Here is a 25,674-nt window from a genome sequence, read left to right on the forward strand (position 1 = left end):
TGGCCAACAGCTGATAAGGGGTTTGCCTTGCCTCATGCGCAGAGGAATCCCCCGTTTTAAATCTGCAGGCCAACGAGACAAAACACAACCAGAGCCACCAGGCTCAGCTCACCAGGCAAGAGTTGCAGTCAAACTGAAATTATCTAAAGAAACAACTAAACAAAATGATGTCAGTGTGAGACTGTTAATTATAAGGTGTTTTAGTCAGTTTATTAATTATCTGGGAGGTAACAAACTCCCAACGCCACACTGACATCACCTCCTGGACCCTGCAGCGTTTTCGGTTGACAACAAAATGGTATAAAATGGTTATAATTGGAGATGCCAGACCTTATGTATGTGAAAAGATCTCCAAGAGCTCTGTTTGGCCTGAATCCTGTCATGTCTGAGGTCCAATGCCTTAGTTTTTGGCCAAGAGGATAAATATATTTACCACGTAGGATGTGACACCGAACACAAACCAAATTCCTCAGGAAACCTGCATCAGTTTCCTTTTTATTTCCAGGCACCTTGAAATGACACCACAGCTGTAGAAAGTGATATATATATACATATATAAATAACTGCATACATGGACAAACACATGCACATGAAAGTATGTAGGATATCTATAGTAGTGATTCAGTACTTTAATGAAACATACACTTGACCATAGCTGGCAGAATTCTTGGAAAATTACGCAGTTCAAAATAGCAGGCGCTGTTGTGATTAAACATTTGTTTAAAGAGTTCCATTTGTCAAATGAGAGTAACATGACACTTTAAGAGTAGCCTCTGTTGCTTATACAATATTTTAATCCTCCATCAAGGCAGCCAGAGAAAATATTAATAGAACTGCTGTTTGGAGTCTGAATTACTGATCTGTTGATGCCTGAATTAAACAGAAGCTAGGCAGACATTTTCAAGAGCCCTCTCTTTACAAAAGTTTCCTTTTTTTTTTCTTAATGAGAGAGTGTCACCACCATTGTGTGGATTTACTATTACCGCATTGTTCTCTTTCATTGCTTTTCTGCCTAATCTCTTGAGTAATATCACTGTTTCAACCCATTATGGGATCATGCATTCTTATTCCATGATGTCTCCATCATTTGAGTTAAACCCCCCTTCTTTCCTCAATGGTGCAGTGTGCCTTGTAAGTTGGTATTTGTAAGTGCTGTGTGTTGGCTAACAGTTGTTTGGCTTGGGATTGTGTATTCCTCTCATTTTGTCGGGTCAGGTATGACCACTCTCTGTGTTTCCTGTGTGTCTCACAGATGTGCTTCCCCCTTCCCTCTGCCCAGGTAAACACATTCGGGGTGGGAGACCTGGTCCGCGTGCTGGACGACATGGACAATGTGAAGCGTCTGCAGGCCGGACATGGGGAGTGGACAGACAGCATGGCCCCTGTGAGTAGGACCAAGACCAGCACAGCCATCAGCATATGAGCCAACCAGACTCTTGATTGTCAACACATCATTATTTATTTTAATGGAGATTGTTACACCCTGACATAGGTTGTCATCTGTGTCTTTCACAGGCCCTGGGGCAGGTGGGTAAAGTGCTGAAAGTGTATGCGGACGGTGACCTGAGAGTGGCTTTTGGAGGCCAGACTTGGACCTTTAACCCTGCGTGCCTCACCGCTCAGCCTATCGAGATGGACGCCAACCTCATGACCACCGAAAACACCAATGAATCAGGAAGTAAGGATGTGGAAGAGGGCTCAACAACTTCTTCCAATAATCTCGTGCATGTTTCCTTCCTCTTTCTTTCCATCATCCCCCCCCTTCCGGCTAAAGTAAAGCATCTCTCTCTACAGTGTGTTTTCTCACTAATGGAATCATCACTCTTCTGTCCTGCTGAGCATCTTAATCCAGCTTCTCTGTATTGACTTTTTGTTGTGGTTGTTTCTCTTAAAGTCCATGGTCATACTTCTTAGGGCTCTGTGTAACTGGAACTGGAACTGGTTGTTTCTGGGTTGTTTTTTTGGTGGTGGTGTTTTTTGTTTTCTCCACTACATGAAGGCAAGGTTTCTCCATGTCTGGTGCCATTGTGTATTCTCTCATCTTATGACTGCTCATTTGCAAGCATGTCTCTGACTCAAATGCTCTAAACTACATCCTCACCTTTGCTAATGCTCGTCATCCTTTGCACGCTTTTCAAAGACAGCTTGGGAGGCCTTGAGGTTCGTTGGGGAGGGGTGGGTGTTTGTGGTGATTTTGACTCATTCCTCTGGTGTGCTTTTTGGGTTGTAGCACTGAGGTGCGGAAAAGTCTCATCTGTGGCTTTGTACAACACGAATCGCTACAGCGCAAAGGGGAAAGGGTTTTCCGCACAAATGCCGTTACAAGATCGCCTGTTTATTGTGTCCACTGACACTCTCTTGGTTTATCGCTTCAATATGGACCTAGGAGAGCTCCTATACATGGTCTCTCACCGTAATGCTTCGTCTCGTCACAGGCACGGTCATCTCGGTGCTAGAGAAGCTGCTCTCACAGTCCACTGAGCAGGACAACCCCAGCCGGCTGGTGATCGAAGCCGCACATGGCAGTGCCAGCAAAGTCCAAGATCTAGTGCAGAAGTATCCAGAAAAGGTGAGAACTGCTTTTTTTTTTTTTTCTTTCCTTCTTCTAAATCCGCTTATATATACATTATATTGTGAACGTGAAAATAAAGATAGAGGAAGATATACAAGGATAATTGGACTTTTAGAATTACAATTGCAATATGGGAACAGCTTGAAAGCATTGTTTTGAAAAGTAACACACCTGCAAGACTGAGACAAAGTTCTGTGTAGTTTGTATTAAGCCTCGGTTATCTTGACACATGTGCCATTTTTGCTAGCAGGCTTTGCTCCATCCAGACCTTTTTAAACCAGTCATAACCGGTCAAGGCTAAAGGCTGGTTGGTGTTGTGCATGGGCATGGCAGGTTGAGGTGTTCGCATTTCTGATAAACAGAGGATTAATGCAGTTCTGTGGCAGGAGCATTGCTTTATGATTTGGAAAAAGTTAGGAAGAAAACTGTATGTGAGAGTTCATTGATTACAGAACGTTCCTTCACAAAATCACAGGCTGTGAATTTGCTGTTGAGTGCATGCATCAGTTCTTTGTATGTTAAACACGGGTAGTCCAAAGCTCCACATCACATTCCCTACACGCTCCTGAAGGATTTTTCCAATCATGGGGCTGAGCGAGCAGCGGGAATGGATTTGTGTTGGGTGGTAGGCAGCAATAATTTACCCCATAATTGCATCTTGCTCTTCTCTGACTCTCACACTAATAAACAGGCCACATCACAACCTCACAGTAGCCCTTCCCTCTGCCTGCTCTCATACAAAAGCAGTTTATTTTAGTCTTACAGGTTTAGCTTGTAAGTGTTGGCACACTGCAGCTGGCCTGGCTAAGCAGATAGCTTTTGGATTCCATTAAAGTCCACAATCCCCTTCCTGCCACTCGCAGAGACTTAGTCTGTCCTGGAGAAATTGGCTGCTGGGCTGGACCAGTGCTGTGATTGTTGATTGTTCTGTTTCCATTGTATGTAGCTTTGTCTCTTTCCCTTTTTCTCAAGGGAACACAACCTCAGGAGATTGTAATGGCTGCATTTGCAGGAATGGGACTGTGGGGATTTTGTAGAGGTGTCCCTTGACACTTAGACCAACAGGAAGCAAAGCAAACTAGGAATATCTAATGTTTCCTCCTTTGTTAACTGAATTGATCTGATCTAGATCTGTAGTGCCTTTAAGATCAACTGTGTTTATCTTGCTGCTTCTTTTGGGGGGAGGTATATTTACAGCTTGGAGGAATTCAGAAAAAGCAGTGAAGAATGTTACTGAGACACAGACACACACAAAAAGAAAGAAAACATCAATTGTATCTATGCAGTGCCATCTCATTAAAATGCTGTTGCTAAGAAAGCACAGTGTATGCAATTGAAATGACACAAGAGATATCAGATATAACCTTCAAATGTGCAAACAGAATTTAAATTAACTGCATCAAAAGTAGAAAAGGTGCACTGGAAGATATTATCCAGGGGTGCATTACTGTAGTACCATAAGACACATTTGTCTCTTCTGTGGATGAGTAGGAAGGGCATCGACCCTAATTGCTGTAATCAGTCATCAAGTACTGTTGTTCAAGTTGCTGTACACAGTAAAATGTATCCATTAAATGACATTTAGTTACCATATACCTACATTCTAAATATACCATTTAGTGTGTGTGTGTGTGTGTGTGTGTGTGCAGCCTACAGCAGGTGATTGATTGTTTGCTAACGTGTCTCAGAAGGAAGTGATAGATAAAATAATGACCGCCGATCATTTACAAAAAAAAAAACACCTTGCAGAGAACGGGAGGTAAGCAATGATGACTAGCATTTAACAACTGCCTGAAATACTGAGCAGAGTGCTGCACAGGCATTCAGGAGTTCAGTCTAACTGTCCTTTGTGTGTCTGTGTGTGAGCAGGTGGACATTAAGAATCAGGGCAAAACCGCATTGCAAGTGGCTGCTCATCAAGGTCACATGGAGGTTGTGAAAGTCCTGCTGCAGGCCAACAGCAACATCGAGGTGAAGGATGAGGATGGAGACACTGCGCTGCATTACACAGCTTTTGGGTGAGGAGCCCCCCTCTGAAACTTCATGCACACAAACCACTGCTCCCTGTCAAGTCCTTAGCTCATTCCACACATCAGTAGTCTTGTTCTGAAGGGACAACAACACACTGCCTTCCAGTGGTTTGAGTAGACTCCTGATTGTTCTGGGGGGTCTCCTTCTCGTTAGTGTGGCCTATATCCAGATCGCCTCTCGGCTAGTGACGGTTGCTCTGCCTGGTTTGGCGATGCTGTGAGAGAACAACGCTTATATGTTCTCCCCACCAAGTCTGCGTTTGCAGCACATTTGCAGTAACTGGTTCTGCTTTCTTGGACGGTACCAGCTGTCAAGCACTACTTTGCTCATTCTGTGGCTTTTGAAAACAACCCCTCCCTCTGTTTTTCCTCTATAAGCTTTTATTTGCTGATCCTTTTGTTAAAATAATCAGGAGAATCAGCCTTTTTTTTCCTGTTCATGTTTATGAATTCCATCTGTTTCCTGTCCAGGAACCAGGCTGAGATTGCGCGACTGCTGCTTAGCAAAGGTGCCAACGTGAACCTGCTGAACAACTCCATGTGCACGGCCCTGCACATCGCCGTCAACAAGGGCTTCACCGAGGTGGTGAGGGTTCTGTCGGAGCATAACGCTGACGTCAACCTGCAGGTGAGGCAGCCCAGCCTGGCAGGGAGCAGTTCCCTACTCTCACGTCTGCTTGACAGTCCGGTCTTGTGCAAATGTCTCAGACCTCCAGCAGAGACTCAAGGCCCCTCATCCTTTCAAAGCCGAGTTCTGACTTATTCCATATTACCTTTTTTTTTTTTTTTTTTTATATGACTAGGATTTTACCATATTCTTACATGTACACAGAATTACAAAAAGTGAGAAGTGAAACAAAATGTAAAGCAGAACAGCCTTGTGCCCTAGAGGACTTGTGTTTGTCAGTTCTGCTGCATCCTGTGAGATCCTCTGAAGAAGAGCACGGCAACATAGTTCATTGTTCTGGGCATGATGGTCTAACCCTACTAATCTGCTTGGTAGAAAAGCAGATCCGTTTTTTTAGTTGTTTTTTTTTTAATCCCTTTTACAAGCTCGAAAACAGGTTGTTTACTGCGGTTGTTTTAATGGTGCTTGCAAGGCAGGCCCTTGGCACTCTATCATTGTGCCAGTCCTGTGTCGTATAACCTTTTTTTTTTTTTTTTTTTTTGTCACCTACTGGCCAATTCTTATTAAGTCTCCTTAATGAGGTATCCCTAGTCATTATTAAGCTACAAAAAGCTCCACAGTGCATTCTGGGACTAATCTCAGTCCCGAGAAGGACACAGGCCCACGTGGCATCGGCAAACAAACAAGAAAAGCATTAAGAGCTAAGTGTGTTGCTTATTTAGGCAGCTCCCTCTCTGCCAGACAAACAACAGACGGCCCTTAATGTCTCTTGCCTGTTTGATGATTTTTTTGGGTTTGTTTATGGAAACACTGCATAATAATTTAACACAAAACACACAAAAATGAAGGACATTGGACAGAAGGAAGTAGAATTCATGGCCGAGTACAATAAATTCACTTGAAACAAACTAAACTAGATCCTGTCATGCTGGACCCAAAGTCACTAGTATGTATGTTTTTATTTTTACAGGAACACCAATGCAGAACCTTATTGATTTAACCCGTGGCAAACTATAAAAAAATGTAGCTCAAGTACCTTACCCCCTTACCTGGACAGTGTGCTTTAACCCTTTTGTCTCCTTTTTCTAACGCGTTCCCACTCAGGACTCCTATGGAGACACGCCTCTTCACGACGCCATTGCAAAAGACTTCAGGAACATCATTGAGATCCTCACAGAGGTGCCCAACATCGACTTCACCCAGCAAAACAACAGAGGCTTCAACCTGTTGCACCACGCTGCACTGAAGGGCAACAAGCTGTGAGTACAGAGAGGGTAACTGGGCAGATACCTGGGCGAGAGCCGTGTGCACAGCCCTCAGCTGTAATACAGTAGTATTTATTCTTCACAGTGGGCAGGCTGCCCATAATATTTTATATATATTTTTTTTTAATGTGTTGATATTGCTGATAATGTAAATTATTTTGGTACTGCTGTTATGAGGGTAAGATTGATTTGATTTATTTATGATTAGAATTACAAATACACTTATGATTACGTTTGTTACAATTATGCGTCCCATTCTTGTTTTATTTAGCAGGCTCTTTTGTAGTCTCCAGTAGACTCACTCCGTCTCCAGTAATTGTTCGCAACTGGATTTACGATAATAAATACCAAAATGCCACAGTGCTATTTGCTGGTCTTAACCAGCCATTTCAGTTTGGGAATTGGTCAGGTTTTGTTGTTGTTGTTCTAGCTCCCCTGCACAAAATTAGACACCTTCTGTTCATTTGCTGAAATGATAAGTTGTCCCATTTCCACAGTGCTGAGCCTCTGTTACACGACTGATGTGGAGGAGGGAAGTAATCGGTTTGTGCAGAGCTAGCAAAACCGACATTAACAGTAGTATAATAAGACTGATAAGGAAATGTCTTTAAGTGCCTTTGAGTGCATAGGTAAATCATAGGTTACCCACTGAGCCCTGGCCCCAAGTTATCTAAGGATGAACACTGGTGCCCAACTTGTTACTTACTTTTGAGGGTCATAAGTCTGTGTTACTGGTGTCTTTAGAAGACTTCATAATGCCCATTACATTTTGCACTTATACAATGAACCCCAGATTTGTCATCCAATAGTAAATGAAAAGTCTGTTTACGCTTTGTGGGAGGACAAGAAGAAAGCTGGGAGGTGTGATGATAAGCTAGTGCTTTCAATTTCCGTGCATGCAGTGAAGAGCTGGTGGGTGCGTGGGAGCTGCTCTGGTGCTCACACACCATGTGGCAATGAGTGTTGAGGGGCTGGTGGCAATTTGAGTACTTAACCCCCTGTCAGAACCACTACACCCGCCACCATGTAAATCGTAAGTGAAGTAAGCCCGTCAGCTTTCTGGTATAGGCCGGTGATTTCAAAGGCACACTTACCAGGCTGTACAGATGTGGGGAAGGGGAGGAGAAGAGCCCGTTCCCCTTCCCGTTGATAATAAGAAGGTGCGTTTACGCTGCAATTGCTCGGCAGCCTCTGTGAGTGAGTGTGTTTCGTATGCTTCAGGGGTTGCTGGTTCTGTCAGATGAGTTATTTAATTTATTACCGCCCCCCAATGCCCTAATTTAGACAGACTGCCTCGTATGATGCGCTTTCCACAGCAGAGACCGCTCGTGATCACCTCTCCGTGATGGGGCACTGTAAATCAGACCTGCCTCCTCGCCAACTCCTGCCCTGCTGTTGTTCGCCCCTGGAGGAGAATTAAAGCACAAAGTTGGGTCTGATACACAGTGCAACAATAGGACTTTCTTTGCAGCCTGTGAGAGCGGTGACCCAGACATATAAATCACACTGGCAGTTTTTTTTTTTTTTTTTTCCCCAAACAATTTAAAGGACTTCCAGCCCTGGCTTTATCCCCACAGCTGGGGTCATGACACACACAGCCTGAAGGTCTTCCACATAACGCTCCCTAGTTCTGCCATAGTGACAGATTTTGCCTCACGCCAAGTGAACGCTGACCACACCAAACAGAAAACAGTCTTGTTGCTGTGAGAAATGTCCAAGTCGGGGCACATATCTACACTGGCGTGTGTCATATGGGCTGTGTTTCTGTGTTAAAATCTACCCTAAACATACATTATAGTTGACAATGATGTGTGAGCTGTAATTTATCCTCAGAATAACTTTACATTCTGTATGCTGCATATAATCTTATGAGAGATTTTATTTTATTTTTGCCACGTTTATAACAAGAAGGGTTTTGTGTGTAGGAACGGTTAGATGTTTCCTATATGTATATATAGAAGTATATATTAATTTCCTTGTTGCTTGCTTCTGTCATTTAACAGAACAGTTCATATTTGAGTATTATTTGCATATCTGTTTTATAAGACTTTTAGTTTTGCTTGGTTTGTATTCAAATACATTTCCCCTGTAGTGTCTTAGCGCTTAGTGTTTCATTGCCCCAAGCACCATATAAACATTTCCCTGTGGCTTTCAGCTTTTCCAGGGGCTCCCTGCCAACACAGCCATTTCACACTGGATGCGGGCCTCCGTTTCTTTCCATAAATAAAACTGCAGAGAAAATTAATGTCATCTCATTCTCTGAAACGCATACACGACTGGACCCCACCCCTCCCTTCCCCGGACATACACATGCACACACACACACAGACTCGTGCTTATATTTTGTGTCAGTTGATGTCTGTTTTCTAAACGAACACTTCCCCAAACAATAAGCTATATTGCTTAATTTATAATATGCCATATTACATTGATTTCATGTTTAATGGTTGACCTGCTTTTTTCCCTTTGATTTAACTGCCATTATTATTTTTTTATTATTATTGTTAATAATAATAATATTAACCCCCCCAGCCTGACCTCAAAGACTGGAAATGTAGTGGCACATTGAAATATTAATCTGGGAAACAATAATATTCAATCCATAAATCAACTGTATTTATATATTGTGTGCAACCAAGGTCTACCCATCTGGCTGGAAATAAATAAATGAATACACATTTAAAACACTGCATTTATGTAATGAATAGCACAGTCTTTTTTTTGCATTTGTTCTGGCCAAATTAAGATGTAAGTATGCACAGCAGTCGCACCGCTGGACTAAAAACTGTGATTCTTTGTCATGTGAGATGAGCTACCATTCTCCCAAATTAGAGGGGGTGGCGGGGGTTGGCTGGGCGGGGGGTGCTCTGTGAATCTGTAGTGGTTAGTTATGGAAGATGTGTGACAGATCTCTGGCTTATTAGAGGCGTGCTGCCAGAGAGCCACAGGGAGAAGGAAAAGGAGAGGGGGAGACGGAGAGAAGGAGCAGGAGAGAGGGGAAGTGGGGCTGGGGGCTGCAAGGCAGAGGGAGCGAGACTGCGGTTGTGGGGGTGGGGGATGAGAAATCAGAAATCCATTCTGCAGGGAGTATAGGAGGCAGCAGCTGTGTCTTAAACCCCCAGCATCCGAATGGTTACCCCTTTCCACCTGGCTTACTAACACAGAGACCTCCCACCCTCCACCGTTTTTCACAGTATATCTGACTGTCGCAGTGTAATGTAGTTATATCAGACAAGCAGAATAATGGCAACAGTTGTCGAAGGAGTACGATGATAGCAGAATCGCTGCAGCATTAGCACGGCACGGGGGGTTACTGCACAGATGTGTCTTGTGGAGGCAGAACAAGTTTTCTTTTCGAATCCAGACAAGAGCTTTTCATTAGTTTCTCCGGCACTGGCAGAACAAAAATGCAAAACTCAATGTGTGCAAAAACAAAATACAAATTAAGAAAGGGTCACTGTGCATGGATGGTTCTACACACACTATGCACAATGTATGTATTTAAAATAAGAAAAAGATGACATCGCAGTTCATAAGCCGTGCACAGAAGACTTTCGGAAATCAATCGCACTCTCTCTCTTTGCGTCTCTCCTTTGCTAGAGGTCTGATAGAGGTTCTGTGATTCTGAGGTGGTTTGAAGCCGAAGGTTGTTTCTTACAAGACAACAGATGATTCGTGAAGCGCAGTACAGTACAGAGAGCTCACCCTGAAGGACACACTGTGCTGTTTAAAAAGTGCTCTGCGTGCCTGGAATAGGCGGCCTTGTTTGTGTCCAGGAAGTTGGGGAGTTATTGGAGATACACACACAAAAAATAAAAACCACGGTGACTGTCAGGAGAAGTAGGCATATTAAACTTTCCCCTCATTTCATGTGGAGATGGGGAGGGGGAAGAAAGAGGTGTGTCAGTGGAAAAACAATCAGATAGGGCTGTTTTTGCCTTTGTTATTCTGCTCTTCTCCTGTTTGTTATACAGTCAATGACCCTTAACACCACATGCGCAGACACAAGGGGTTGGGGGGGTGATTGATTTTGCGCTGCAGCCTAACAGACGCATTAAAGAAGGCCACAGTTTGCTGCCTCGTGCCCGGAGCCGAACCCAATAAACATCCTGGCATGCAAAACAGACATTTACTCACCCTTCAGCTGCTGCTTTTAATTTCACACAACATTAAGCACACAGCGAGGAAGTCGGTCTTGTTTTATGGTCATCCCGGCTGCAGTATTAATGGAGGAGCATTGTGATTAAGGGTGGGGGGGAGAATTAGGCTAGATTATTAAAAATGCTTGTTCTAATTTTTCAGGGCACAATTCAGTTACTCCAGCTCCTCAACTCCACAAATCTCTCCAGGAGACATTCAAGTGGTTAAACAGGGCAGGGATAAAACAGCAGCAGCTTAAAGATGGCACAGATTAAAATGAAGTATGATGAGACCGCAGCTAAAGCGTTTTCTTCCTTCCTTTAAAATCCTGGGAGGGGGGGGGGGGCGTTTTATGCATATTGACGCGTGTGAAAGCAGCGAAATCCTTTAATGCGAGTTCAACACTGCGTCTATGTCAAGACATGAATCGTCTGTCTGGCACTGGAGATTTTTAAACACACCAATCTTGCCTAATAAAAAATGTTCCCTCCAAATGCATAAACCAGTCAGCATTTTTAAGTCTGTTGGCAGCAATATACCATTTAAAAAACACTATGAGTAAGATGTCATTTCAGAAGTAAACCTGTTCTTTAAAATGGTCTTTAGTTGTTTATTGCCCTTTTTAGTTTTTGCAAAAGGGCAGTTATACACTGTCTAAGAATTAAATGTGTTCAAGTGGCATTTCCCTCTACTGCAGAGCGACTGAAAAGATCCTGGCACGAGCTCGGCAGCTAGTGGACGTGAAGAAGGAAGATGGCTTCTCAGCCCTGCACCTGGCGGCCCTCAACAACCACCGAGACGTGGCTGAGATTCTCCTCAAAGAGGTGAGTGGGGGGGAAGACAATGAGGGGTGCGCTGTGTGGGCCCACTGAAGGCTACTGGGACTGCATGGCTTCCTTCCCTGTCTCTTTCTCATACTCTTACACTCTCCCCTGAGGCATTACTCTTTCTCCTTTTTTTAAAATGTGGATTGACATTTTGTTAACAAATAATCATAATATTATTTGAGGGGGCTGGTGTCTCTGTCTGAAGAGTGAATTTGCAAAACTACCATCAGACCACAGTCTTTAGTAAGACTATTCCCTTCCTCTGAGGTTTTTCATTTTTGTTGTTTTCTTACCTGATTACTGTATGGTTGCACCTGGAAGAAATATCCACAGCATGTTGTGTCAGTTCATCATTCCAAAAACATTCGACATTTACACATGACCGCAGCAAATGAACCACTTCCGCTCCTCATCGAATTTCATAGAGACCTCTCAGATACTGTGTCCGATCAGACAGAAGCAGTTCGAGGAGTCTATTGTTCCCAAAAAAATGAAGAAATGACTCACTCCTTCCTTCCTGAAATAACTGAGCGTGCATTTACAAACATATGTAAATAGACCACAACTTGGATTTCGTAGAGGGTGGAGCTTTTTGGATCAGGTGCTGACAGACAGTACATTTTAGACTGCACCTTACACAAGAGACCTAAAAACAGGATGCCGGTGATTTTAAAAATAATAGCTGAGGAACTAGTACTTGAAGAACGAAAGAGGAAATTATCAAGAGAAATTGTCAGTAGGCGTAACTGAGCCACTAGGGATTAAGGCCAGATCGAGAGCTTATGCAGCTCTTTGTAGCATAGTGATTTTTCCTAGTGCAGAGATCCTCAGTGAAGCCGTGTCATTGCATACAGATCTGAAGGTACTAAAGGACGATAAACTCAGACACAGACCGCTGTGGCCAAGTTAATGGAAGCTGGGGTTAAATTGCACCAGCTAGGATTAGAGGCCTCTTCTCAGTTTGGAAGAGCGCTCTCCTGGTGATACAATAGTTTCCACTGAAGCCGCCCGGTCATCTCCAGCTGGTTTGCAGAGCACAAGCAGGTCGAGTACAGAGTGAAAGAAAAAGAAAAACTGGCATGACAATGGCTCTGAGATTTGTTGGAAACATACAGAGACAAAATTGCTGTAATTCACATCTGGTTAATACAACTCCCAGAGGAAGAAAAAAAACAAAAGCCCACAAAATGCTCATCAGTCTTGTCACAAACGCTATTGGAGTCGGTGCCAACAAACAGTTCATTGGACGAAACACACCAAACCCTTTGCCTCAAAACGTTTAATAAAACAAAATAGGTAGAAAATGTCTTCGCCTTTTCTGCACTGCTTGTCTTCATGCTTACAGTCTAGCTTTACTTGTAAGGAAGCGAACCATGTGGGGTAACAACGTATAAACACACTGCAGTACTCAGCCATAGTAATTTGTGCATTTCCCTCACTACTTCCCCACGCGTGTCCAGTAGTCAGAGCCCTGTGACACAAAGTGACGTCCGTTCTCCCATCTTCTCTCTCTGTCCTGCCAGGGCCGCTGTGATGTCAACATCAGGAACAACAGGAACCAGACGCCCCTGCAGCTGGCCGTGACGCAGGGCCATGCGGAGATGGTGCAGCTGGTGGTGACGGAGGGGGCCGACGTCAACGTGGAGGACGAGGACGGAGACACGGCCATGCATACTGCGCTCGGACGGCAGCAGCTCGCCACCACCATGGCCACCACCGAGGGGGAGGGCTCCTCGCTGTACACACGGGTGAGCACGCCGTGGGGGGCCTACTTGAATTCCACATAGTTCAGTTTTAAAATATTCAGTGAAGCCAAAATTTTGGGATTTTTTAAGCCTTGCTATATTTGTTTCTAATGGCCAATAATCATTTAGGGCCTTGTCAATAAGCACAGACTACAGTTTGGAAAAATCACAGCTGCGTTCACAAAATTAGTAATGCCAGCAGCATACAAATCCGGCTCCTGGACAAGAAAATAAATAAATGACAAGAACTGCATATTTTAACACAATATGTCCAGATAGGATATGACACACCATGTTGATTACAGATACACTACCCCAGTAAGCCGTATGATATCCCATTAAATTACCAGTGTTTGACAGTGTCCCTAAGCAACAAGATTCACTTGGGGCTTAGTGAGCACACACTGTTCTTGGCAAGATTGTTGGTATATTTGAGCAGCTCACTGTCTCTTGCTTGTGCCGCGTGCATTACTGTCAATCTAACAGTGATGAAAGGTTATTATAGATCAGTGCTCTGCCGTAATATTGAATCCTATTGTATCTTATTATAGCTCACAATGTAATTCCTGTACTTGTCATTGCAGTGAGACCACAAAAATGTGTCATCAGCTGTAAGGAACCAGTTTTGAAAAAGTTTAAAGAGAGGGAGGGGGGAACTATATCTGACTTCAGCTTCTTGACTTGATATCAAGGCATGTTTAACTTGAGATGTAAAAGAAAAAAAGTATAAAGTCTATTCCCTTTACTTTCATAGTCTCAGCCATTGTAGTTGTGTTGTGAATGCATTGATATAATATCCACGGGTTTACCATTCTATCAGTGTTGTAATGTTTGAACAGCAGCCACAGTTGTGCACAGGCCCTGTTTAAAGACTTTGGTATGAAATGTATTTAAATGTTCAAGCAATGTCCTCATCATTATGCACCCCTCTTGTTTTGCTGCTCAGCTGCATGGCTCAGGCCTGCTGGGGAGCACAGAGCTCAATGTGGGCGCTGCCATAGCCTGCTTCCTGGCTCAGGAGGGCGCAGACATCAGTTATGCCAACCACAAAGGGAAGAGCCCCCTGGACCTGGTGACCGACGGCACAATCGTGCAGCTCATTAAGAGCTTTTCCGAGAAACACAGGTTAGTCCCCACTGATCATGCGCTATTGTTCGTGCTCCATTTTTTTTGGCACTGTGACTAATGGGCGGTGCAGGAAAACAGAATTGCGGTGGAGATGCTGTGGGCACTTCCCTGATACTCCAAGCAGCCTTCATGAATATTCATCACAGGATGTCATCTTTGCAGCTTTGAGATTTTTGAGATTGCAGAACCAAATGGAGCATTTTTGGGAGATCTTCTATTTTGCACGGTTGGAATAACTGTTTCCCACTGATAAATGTGTTCAGATTTACCTGGAAATTTCTAATAGTTATCTGGAGATTAGTTATGTTGTCTATTTTGAACATGTTCTTGTAAATGTTTGATTTGTCAAAAATGATCAAAAAAACTATTGCCAATTTGGATTTTGTTTCCCTACACTTTATTTATGTTTCAGATAATTGTAGATTTATTTCATGATTGATTTTTTTTTTATATATTTTTAATATATATATATAATTAAGGTTTTGGTTTATTTGTCTTAATTATTAAAAAAAAAAAAAACAAAGCAAGGAAAAAGAAAACTGACGACAACAACAAAACACAGACGACACTAACAGTAATGGTTGTGTATAAATGGAAGTGGGGCACTGATCTCTGTTTCTTCCCTCTTGACGTGACTCCAGGACACAGCAGCTCCAGGGAAACAGCTGTGGCACTGGCATCAGCAGCAGCAGTCTGCGGCGCGTCCACACCACCCCCAACACCATGACCAACCTGGCCATGCCAACCTCCACAGGACCCAGCGAATGCCTCATCTGCTCAGAGCTGGCCCTGCTCATCCTCTTCTCCCCCTGTCAGCACAGCGTGGCCTGCGAGGGTAAGGAGACTCCAGCCCCTCCCCGTGCACGACTCCTACACTCTCCTTCTCTCTGTTGAGTGCTGGGCGGTTACAGTTCAGTCCCGGAGGGCCACTGTGTTCATCGGTGTTCGGCAGCCCAGCTCTCAGCTCCTGAATGGGTTTCATTAAATGATTAACTGGGTAAATTTAACACTTCACTCCCAACAGAAAAGGTTTTGTAGGGACAGTCTCTGGAGTAATCAACACCTTTTAAGCGAGAAATTAAATGTGAAAATCTCAGAGAAGCCTAACTGAGAAAATAATTGAATGAGCGGAGTAATTGAGAGCTTCTGTTGGAACAGAAAACGGAAGACGCTTTCCATTCCAGACCCACCCTGTAACAGTTTTTCACACTGGCCTCCCACATCCCAGTCCCATTCTCCCAGTCCCTGCCCCCAACCATTGAAACCCATCAAATGCTACAGGTGCTGAAGTACTGTAAGAAAACCAGATGATTGTCTGATTTAACAGGGCGCTAATTTTAATAGGTCAGAAAGTGGTAGTTTTATGTCATTAAGGCTTCAACTATATATAGTTTAATAAAAATAAACAAAAAGAATATAAAATTACTCTTGCTGCAATGCATCGCCTGTCTCGCATGTGTGTGATTTATTCTGTCCTCACTCCTTTCCCCCACAGAGTGTGCTCACCGCATGAAAAAGTGCATCAAATGCCAGGTTACAATTACGAAGAAACTCCGCCAAGGTAACATCCCCTTTCCTCTGTAGAAAATTCAGTTTCCGTTTGAGCCCAGGAAGATGCTGAAGAGAGCTTTATTTTTCAGGCCTATCAGTCCAACTGCAAGAAGAGAGATTTTAAATGACCTCTCACTTGTTGTATAATTCGATCACTACCTGACTGCAACCCTGATTGATCCTCCCTGAGATCAGACTTGTTCCTTTTTAACCTAAATTGAAATGCAGAATCTATAGTGATTTATAGAGCAGAGTAACAGCAATTAGAGTACGTGCTGTGTGACTGACGGTAATGCTCATTTTGGTCCTAGTCATAAACGCAGATTGTGTAGTAGCGGTAGGATACCAAGCAGAACAGAACAACTAAAAAGTGTTTGTATTAAAACCGGTAAGGGGTGCATGTGGACCTGTTCCACTGACTGACTGTGTTTGTGTGCGTTTTTCCTTCCTGTGTCCCGTCCAGACAACACGGAGGTGGAGTGCAGCCCCAGCTCGGAGAACTCGGAGCAACACAACCTGCTGGAGCAGCTGCAGTCGCGCTACCGGCAGATGGAGGAGCGAATCACCTGCCCCATCTGCATTGACAACCACATCAAGCTGGTGTTCCAGTGCGGCCACGCCTCCTGCATCGACTGCAGCGCCGCCCTGAAGACCTGCCCCATCTGCCGGCAGACCATCCGCGAGCGCATCCAGCTGTTCGTGTGACGCACGCAGGGCACTCTGACTCTGGGCCCGGAGGGAGTCAAACCAACACCGTTCTCTGATCTCTGCAGCACGTTTCAGCTCATCCGTCTGGTTCCGATTCACCTTCCTGTTTATTTTTGTTTGTTAGTTTGTTTGTTTGATTGTTTTTATTTAGTTTTTTCACATCCAAGCCTCTCCGTTCTCTGCATTTATATTGATATAGATAGATGGATAGATATGTAAAGGTGGTTAATGTGGGGTGAAAAGATTGTCCCACTTGACCATGTCTTTCCTGAATTCCTCTGCATTGGTGTCCAGGAAGAGAAAGGGTTACAGATCTCATAGTGAATCCATCATTTATCTAAGAAGTAACAGATCTGAGGATTTGTATTTATTTTATTTTGACCCCCCACTCAAAGATTTAATTTGAACAGGTCAAACATCTTCCAAAGTGGAATTAGTACTTACTTATTGTATTCTGCCCCATTTTTAATTTCCACAGGAAGGTGCATAGAGCTCTCTCTATCCATCGTCATTTTTTAGTTTTTAGTTTTCTTAACAGCGTTGCTGAATATGATGGCATAGTCTTAATATTTTTTTCTCTCCATGTCTCACATAAATCTAATATATGCTTTGCTGCTTAAATAGTGTAGCCTTATGCAATAGGCTATGGCAGCACGGTATATGTAGTACAGTAGATGAATGTTAACAGTACATTAATGCATCACTTTTCCCATTGATATGTAAAAGAGCTATATATATAAATATATATATATATATGTATATTGTAAAATAATGAGTATGTATTATTTGTGGTTAGCCTAGCTGTAACATGTACTGTTTATTTATGTATGAAGATCCCAGTTTCCCTATTTATCTGACGGAGGATAATTTTGCCATTGCTCAGCAAAAATCTTTTAACTCCTTGCAGCCCCCAAAAACACTTGATTCCAATCCAGTTACTCAGGGTCCTCAATCAAACCTAAATCATAGCTTGCACCTCTCAAACCACAGTGAATCTTAAAAAAAAAAAAAAAAAAAAAAAAAATACATGAAAGAAAAGAAAAAGAAACACTCATTCTTTTACACCTGAGTTTCTATTCAGTAAAATACAGCTCTGGAAAAAATTAAGAGACCACTTAAGATTGATTTCTGAACTTGGAGTGGTCTCAATTTTTTTTCCCAGAGCTGTATATCACTTTCTCATTTTGTACAGTAAAGGACCATGGTTTCAAGTATGGTCCCTTTTGAACCTTTTTCTTGCTTCTTTGCTTGTTATTTTTTTTTTTTTTTTGGTTGTCTTAGGAAAACAGCCATTGCAGACAACTTTAAGATTGGACACGGGAAGATTATTATGGGCTACCATTTTTTTGATTGTGGGCAAACACTGATTTGTTTAAAGCAACGAGTAGCTTGTCCAGTGATGAAGCGATTTTGAAGTGATTTCTGTTCCGCTGTGTGGCAGATGTGTCGTTTCTAAATTTGAACTTCGCGGCTTATCTCCATGAAGTTGATCTTAACATTGCTACACCAGTATACAAGACCAATGCGTCTTTTTGCTCATGTTACCTCCTAGCAGGCGCTGTACCAGTCACCTACAAGGGATCAGCAATAACATTCGAATGGGGCAAAAATCATACATGCACTCTTGGCTTGGTAATGGAAAAAGCGGGCAGTGGTCAGTAGATGTTCAGTGAGATTGTGTAGCAGAAGAGTGAGGGGTGGTCAGTTTTCTGCAGCTGGTCTGGAGAAATCCGTTCTGTGTTTTGTTCGTTTTTTTGTCTTCCAGATTTCCCTGTGGCCATTGTGGCAGGATACACACCCTATAGCAGGTTAGAGTCCGAAACCCCAAACTCTCCCCGGAGAGCCTCAGCTTTGGTTGCTATGACATGACAAGAAGGAAAAACGAATGCTTTTTAAATGTCTTAAATCTGAAACGTACCAAAGCTTAATAACACAATACAGCATCTGAATCCTTTTACGCTTTGTAAACAGGAGGCCAGAGATGAGAGCATTTGGCAGCATTTGAACCCCCCCCCCCCCCATCTTTTACTGTAAATATATAATTTGAAGGGCAAAATGTTTGTATCGTATGTGTCTCTAGTTAACTGTTTCAAAGCACAGGTATTCTGAAAAGAACTGCTAGTGTAATTTTCATCTTTTTAGCTCTGTTCAACTTCAGGTTTGTGCAGCATTACATTCACTACCGACTGTTTGGGTCCCTGTTTGGGAATGATGTTGCTGTTTATGTTCTGTTTTAAAGGGCTTATGCATTTGAAAACGAAAGAAAGAAATAATTAAATCTAATTATTAGATTGACAGTGTAATTTTAGTTTGTGTTTGTTTGTTTTTTTGTACCATGGCTTAAAGTGACTGGGATTTTGTAATTGCCTGGATCAGAACTAAGCCATGATTTGGTGTAAATTTGAATGTAGGAAAGTAAAATGTTTTACTCTGCCTTTTTGTGAAAAGTACATTGAAAGGAGAAGAATAAAATGAAGCATTACTTTAAGTTTAATACTGCACCAGTGCCAAACTCACAGGGAGGGTAAGATGCCCCCTGCTGTAGGAATGAGGATTTGTAGAAAGCAACAGTCACGTTTTACATCTATTGTATACTATGCTCTATAGCTGGCATGTTAATATTTATTTATTTAGTTAATTTAATCATATCTTCTTAGTCACTACTGTTGTTAAGAGGTTAGGTAATATCTTGGCCTGAATTATAATTTTAGATTTTTGAACTGGAATACAAGAAATGTTTTTTTAAAGCCTTCTTGATTTTGTTTTTGCTTTGTTTTTTACAAAAGAAGAAATAATTACATGGCAAAAAATAAATTGCCTCTAAACCAGCATTAGGGTTTAAAGTAAGCAGTGGCCTAGCAATCGGACAAGTCTAGAACTATCTTACCTGGGAGGTATTACTGAAAATACGTTTCAGACCGGCTAAAAAAATAAAACATAAATTTAAAAAGTGTAATGTCTGTGTCCATTTGTTGTACTCTTTTCCTGTTCACCTCAAGTATGCACCGCTGACTTCAGAACGATTTTAGTTGGTAGTCCAGCAAGAAAACTGTTTGTTTTTCACTTGTTGTTGTTCCTATATTGTTTACATTTACATTTACGAAACCGTAGGGTTGAAGCCAGGTTTTGCTCGGTCTCTTGGGTTTCCAGCTCATAGAGTGTCACAAATCGAAGGAGTGGCTAATATATTTGAATCCTGGTGCAAACATGGTATTAATGTGATTTTGTTGTTGTTTTTTAATTTGGATATAGAATCTCGCCGGTCCCTGACAAATTTGTATTGCTGTGAATTTGACCATCGCTCTTGCATTGCCATAGGTTTAGATCTTATAAATCACGATCACTCACTGCACTTCTTTCCTATGCGTACCTCCATTTGTATAAATATGTATATCAGGAGACGAGTGTGGAGGCGTCATTGGACAAAAGTCTGGACAGGCTCTGCTGCAGTCATAAAGACATGAAAAGAAGTTTGTACGATTATAAGTAGAACATTTATTTGTGTCATTTCTTCAGTTTTGGCTGGTTTATGTTATTACCGTGATGGTTTTTGATGGGTTTACTAGAGTTCCTGTAAATCTGAACCATACCACAGGCTTGCTACTTATATGTTCACACCACATGTTGCACAAGTAACATGTGGCCCCAGAGAGCGCAGATATGTAAATAGGCACAATGTGTAGGGGACACAATAGTTAACCAGTTTACAATAGAGCTGCAGAATGTGCTCTCCCTTGGTACTGAAACTGTCAACAACATAAGTGTTGGGCCACTGCTAATTTTGAACTTCAAAGATCTGGAACATACAGTATTACAGACTTTAATAACATTTAATTAAAGGGTCTATAAACAATAAATGGCTGATTTGTGTTTCACAGATTTTATTTTCAAATTTTAATTCCTTTTTTCAAGCTATACATTAGAAAAAACAACGGCAGCAACAGTAATATTCATCCTAGTTGAAGCAAAAAGATAAGGTTTTGGTTACATCGTGTTATTTTTGTGTGTGTTTATGTAAAACTAATAGATCTTCAAGTCATCTGGTGTTCATAGTCTAAAACAAAAGTATTTTATTGAAGAGATCTGCACACAGATCTAGACAAGCTAAATGACAGCTGCAACAAGGAACCAGGACATTTTGCAATGTATGCAAGGTTTGCTTGGAAAAATATATATATATATTTAATTTTAAAAAAGAAAAGGAAAAAAAAACATGTAAAAGTTACTGTTTGTGTTTGTACAGCACTTTGAGTTATGCTGTTGGCCTTACTGTTCATTCCTCCATTTTATTTTTTCCTTTTCAGTTGTATTCTGTATAAAATATTTTGCAATAAATATGGAACTGTTTTATAAGAGCTTTCGGCTTTTGATTCCTTCTTCACTAGTGATGTTCCCGATCCACACAGAGTTAACCTCTATCTTGAGAATTACTTTTTGTAACTATAAATCACTCTTCCGTTGCATCTCCTGCAATCCAGATGGCAACATCAATATAGTCTTCATTTATGTTTTTATTGTTCTACCATTTATATAGATATATCTTGTTTTGTACAATTTATTTTTGTACATTGGTACAGATATGAACACTTCATAAACTTTAATGTCATAATATACTGTGTAGTCATAGTTTATTTATATTAGATTTGATTAGATTAGAACTTGTTCAGTCCTGACTAAAAGACTTGTCAGCACAGGATTTTACATCCTGTTTACTGTTTAAAGGTTTGTTTGCTGTTCATGTCCCAGAAAGGACAGAGGTTTAGGCAATCGGGGTCGCAAGAGTTTCTCTTGTGTTTGTCACAGTGTTTCCATCATCCAAATTGTTAGTGATTAGTAATAGTATCGCTTAGGGCACAAGAGACAGTACAAATTCTCTGACATCTATGGGAACTATTATACAGCTCTGATGTAGTGTTGTTGTCCTCCCTTGAAGCCTGCGCTGTTTCCAGGACAGACACAAAACTTGTTGAAGTTCACATTAGGGGAAATGCTATGAAATGTGGCAGAAACAAAAAGCAGAGTGTTAATTATTCCTGCGTAAGAAGCATTTCTGAATCATTCTACAGCACTCTTGCCTATCAGGACTGAAGAAAACACTAAACATTTACTGCCTAGCATAGCCATCTGCTCCATGTTCTGGAAAATTGATTATTTTTACTATACACACAGAAATATATATATATATATATATATATATATATATATATATATATATATATATATATATATATATATATATATATATATATATATATATATGTGTAAGCTATAGATATTTATATTACTGAAAGATTAAAAGATTTGGAAGCAGCTGGTGTACTAATTTATTTTTCATGTTTGTTTTTAATCATGATTGACTTTACATACGTATAATAAAGTCATAATGAAAACAAAAGCCCATGTCACAGGAAATGTTAGATGTTCTTGCAGTGTGTTGTAATTTGCCTTCAGTGGATGCATTTTTAATAATTAGTCATTCTTCCCCAAAGTCCAGCTATGCGGTGCACTCTGCAGTTTTGACAGCGCTCTCTGGGATGGGATGATCCTGTTTAATGAAGAAGAACAGAAATCCAGACATAACATTCCCCCAGCCCGCACGGCCTCGGCCTTCAGCCTCTGTGCAATTTTTGTTTAATGGGTCAATTATTTCGCTCTGATGAAGAAGCAATGGCAGTTAAACCGTGGTCTTACGTGGTATTATTGCGGTACAGGGCAATGCAACAACATGCTGATGGAGGAAATTTGAAAAGGTCTTGCTGGGAACACAAGGTTGGGATGGGGGGGTTGTTTGACTGTTCAGAGAGGCAGCGATGACGTCTTTCTCCATTGAAGGACATTATTTTTTTCATTTTTTTTTTATCCCTGGATTAATGACAAGGCCTTTGAGTTGTCAGGGTCATGTAAACAGATCACATCGATATGGGGCGGAACGAGATACAGGCAGCTCTGGGTTACGGTTATCATTCCTCCGTCTTTTGGCTTTTTAGAGTGCCATTGACGGTTAAAACCTGAATGGATAGCTGAAGATTGTCCCACCCAGCCTTTCAGACAGTCATGTCTGAAGGTCAGAAGCTATTCAATAGGGTCACAACTGGCCAAATGGCTCATCAGTTTTTGCTTTCTTTCCTTGTACCTACAGTGTGTGCAAGGGTTTAATATGAAAAGTAAGTGACTGTGTATGTGTAAAGTATAAAGTAGATTAAGCTTTTATTATTCTCTGGTTTATTTTTGTTCAGTAAGTCTTAAAGGGAAAAAAATCAAGTTTTTATCGATAATAAAATATGCATCCCAGTAGGATAATAAGGCTAATTAGTCAGTGCCACTGCCATGTCTAAAGGAGACTTTGTTGTGCATCACTGTGGTGATTGTCAATGTAAAAACTGATAATAAAAGATCATGGTGCTACTCCAGTAAAGATGCAATCCGGGGATGTATAAAATGACAAAGGAAGGGTATCAGTAAAACAGAACCAAACAAAAAGAAATGTCTTCTGCCATGTTAGGACGCCATCTAGTGGCTATAATTACAAGGGAGAAGCTTTTACAGACTGATAGGTTCAAGCAGTTTCCCAGCCCCTGAGAGCTCAAGGCACACTTACTGAACTTGACAATCTGCATGGTGCACTATCCCCTCCTGCACACTCTCCCCTTTCAGTCAGAAACCTCAGCTTGTCTGGATGCACAGACCCATTTCCTTCTGGTAGAAGGATGTTTTTATGTATTACTTTATTATTTCTTACATTTTTCTCGTGTCCAAAACTCCTATGGCAAACCACTGTTTTAGAGAACACATATGCACAACAATATTTATACTAAATATGTGTACTATACATCCATATTATGTTTTCATATATCTCTTATATATGTATAATACAATATAAATATGTATCAAATATGCATATGTTTTCCATATGGGAATACTGGTTCCTTTCAGTGTTTAGGGAATAAATGCATTAATATTAATAGATTGGTTTACTATGGATTACCTAAAATAAATATGTATAGATTAGAGACACTGCTGAATTTGTATGTAAATGTTGTTATCTGTTAACTGGGTAGTAACCTTTATTAATGTGTGCAATCCGCCGAAAGTTCAAAAGAAATATTGCCAACCGAGATTACTGAAGCAATGGAGAATGACATTGACTTTCCCATGTTGTGTTCTAGGACGAGCTGCTGACAGTGTTAAAGCAGATATGGGATCCTATCAGGACTGTCTTTCATCGTCCTCTGGGACACCAGAAAGCCACATCACGGTCCAGGTTTTCAGTCACTCTGATAGGACTCCAGTACTGCCAGGCTGCAGGCCTAATTAAAAACAGAAATGTGTCGTTTCGTAACATTACCAGTGTCAGCTGAATAATATATTAGCCTGGAGTTTTCTTTAGTGTTGCTTGATAGCGTTTATGAATTTAATTATGGGTTCTACTCCAAACCATATCCCTCTAGATTCTTCTTTTTTTAACCCCATAATGAACAGTAATTCTAACTCACTAATCCAAAAGCATCTGTTGTAACAACCAAGTTTACCTTTACATGTATTTCTGGACTGCAGCACCTCACCTGTTAAGCATGATTTAACCCTGATTCAAATCTCTACTCAGTCATTAATGTTGCAATCCTGTAAGGGATACAGCTAGTATTAAATCCTTGCTCCCTTTCCCGTATCCCTTGACTGTGACCCTACATCTTAACAGCACTTAGCTTTCACCGTCCAGGATGTATGACCTCACTTACTGTACTTGCCTGTGTAAATTGGAAGTTGTAAAATGTATTATATTTTAAATTGCTATGTTCTATGTAAATTGAATTTGTTATGTTTGTTTGTTAATAATACACAATTTACAATGGCCCCAATTCTGGGAGTCTACCCTATATCATACAGACACTTACTGTCTGACTGGATATGCCAGGGGGCACACACCAGCGCGTGTTTTTATTTTTACTTCTGAAAACTAACAAAGTTAAATCCAGTTACCCCTGCAGTTGTTTGTTTTTATCTTTGTTGTACATGTATTGCCTCAACCCATTTGAATCATCTGCATGTATGTATTTAAAGATAAAACAGTATTCTTTAAAAATAGGCTATCTACGTCAGAAGCTTGACACACTGGATGAGCGTTAACAAGGAATGTGCTGAGAGGCATATTCAAGTTATTTTATTTCTAGAGAATACACTGCACCAGTATTAACTAACAAGGAGATGCTGTAGTATATGATATCTGATCACCGTGGTTCACTTGCCCAGGGGCTACCTTCTATTGTATTGATTTGACAAGATTGGCAGTACTTGACAAATATATTTTGGTGCAAACAAGCGGGTCACTTTTAAAGAGATCTATTTCTTATATGCACATTTCCTGTCTAAGGCAGAGTGTCTATGTGAAAAAATTAATAACCAACATTCCTGTCAATGCACTAATCTTTCTTTCTTTCAGCAAAGTGCACTTACTGGTGAAAGATGGGGCACTGCACTATCACTAGCCATCTCTCAGTTGTTGGCAAGCTTCTCTGCCCGTGCTGTATTTGTTTAGTCTGCATTGAACTAATGAAGTAATTGAATTCGTATGCCATAGATCATTAAGTACAGTTAAAATATGTCTCAGCTGATCTGGGGGATACCCAGCCAACCCAAGTCCCCAGAGCAGCTCTTTTTCCTGGCTTTCCTTCCCAGCATTCCTGCTTTCCTGGCTCCGTATTCTTTGAATCATCACCTGACATCACCCTCTGTATGTGTGGGTAATAGTGGGTCTATATTTTTGGTAGTCTTGAGTCGCTTTTATTTTTGTTCTGGGGGCTTCCATGTTAAATAATTGATTAATTTAAGGATTAATAGTTTTTTTGTTACTATAACATTGCATGTAACATAAAGTTAAAAAAAGCATTGTGATGCAAACTCTCAGCACCAATATTAATCATTATCATAATCAAATTAACATAAAACCAAGACTGAAGGGGAATAATCGCAAGCTCAAAAATCACTGGTTTATATTGACTAAAGTGCTAGTAGGAGATAAGTAAAATATCCATGATTTTTGTGATCCATTTTACTAATTTATAAACTGAAACGTGTAACTTTCA

General features: G+C 41.2%; 1 protein-coding gene across 2 annotated transcripts in view; it reads left to right on the forward strand.

Moving 5' to 3' along the window:
* The window catches only part of mib2 (MIB E3 ubiquitin protein ligase 2), a 63,537-nt gene extending 42,588 nt beyond the window's left edge, over nucleotides 1–20,949 (forward strand). For both annotated transcript variants that reach the window (XM_066691590.1, XM_066691591.1), the window contains exons 8-19: nucleotides 1,280–1,384; nucleotides 1,516–1,678; nucleotides 2,436–2,569; nucleotides 4,442–4,590; nucleotides 5,074–5,230; nucleotides 6,335–6,489; nucleotides 11,333–11,459; nucleotides 12,986–13,210; nucleotides 14,154–14,332; nucleotides 14,977–15,170; nucleotides 15,831–15,896; nucleotides 16,350–20,949. In XM_066691590.1, coding sequence (XP_066547687.1) covers nucleotides 1,280–1,384; nucleotides 1,516–1,678; nucleotides 2,436–2,569; nucleotides 4,442–4,590; nucleotides 5,074–5,230; nucleotides 6,335–6,489; nucleotides 11,333–11,459; nucleotides 12,986–13,210; nucleotides 14,154–14,332; nucleotides 14,977–15,170; nucleotides 15,831–15,896; nucleotides 16,350–16,591 — 1,896 coding nt within the window. In that variant the 3' untranslated portion in view covers nucleotides 16,592–20,949. The remainder of the gene's footprint in view (nucleotides 1–1,279; nucleotides 1,385–1,515; nucleotides 1,679–2,435; nucleotides 2,570–4,441; nucleotides 4,591–5,073; nucleotides 5,231–6,334; nucleotides 6,490–11,332; nucleotides 11,460–12,985; nucleotides 13,211–14,153; nucleotides 14,333–14,976; nucleotides 15,171–15,830; nucleotides 15,897–16,349) is intronic.
* Nucleotides 20,950–25,674: the final 4,725 nt, after the last annotated feature.

Source organism: Amia ocellicauda, chromosome 18 (genome assembly GCF_036373705.1).
Source record: "Amia ocellicauda isolate fAmiCal2 chromosome 18, fAmiCal2.hap1, whole genome shotgun sequence".
NCBI classification, from domain to species: Eukaryota; Metazoa; Chordata; class Actinopteri; order Amiiformes; family Amiidae; genus Amia; species Amia ocellicauda.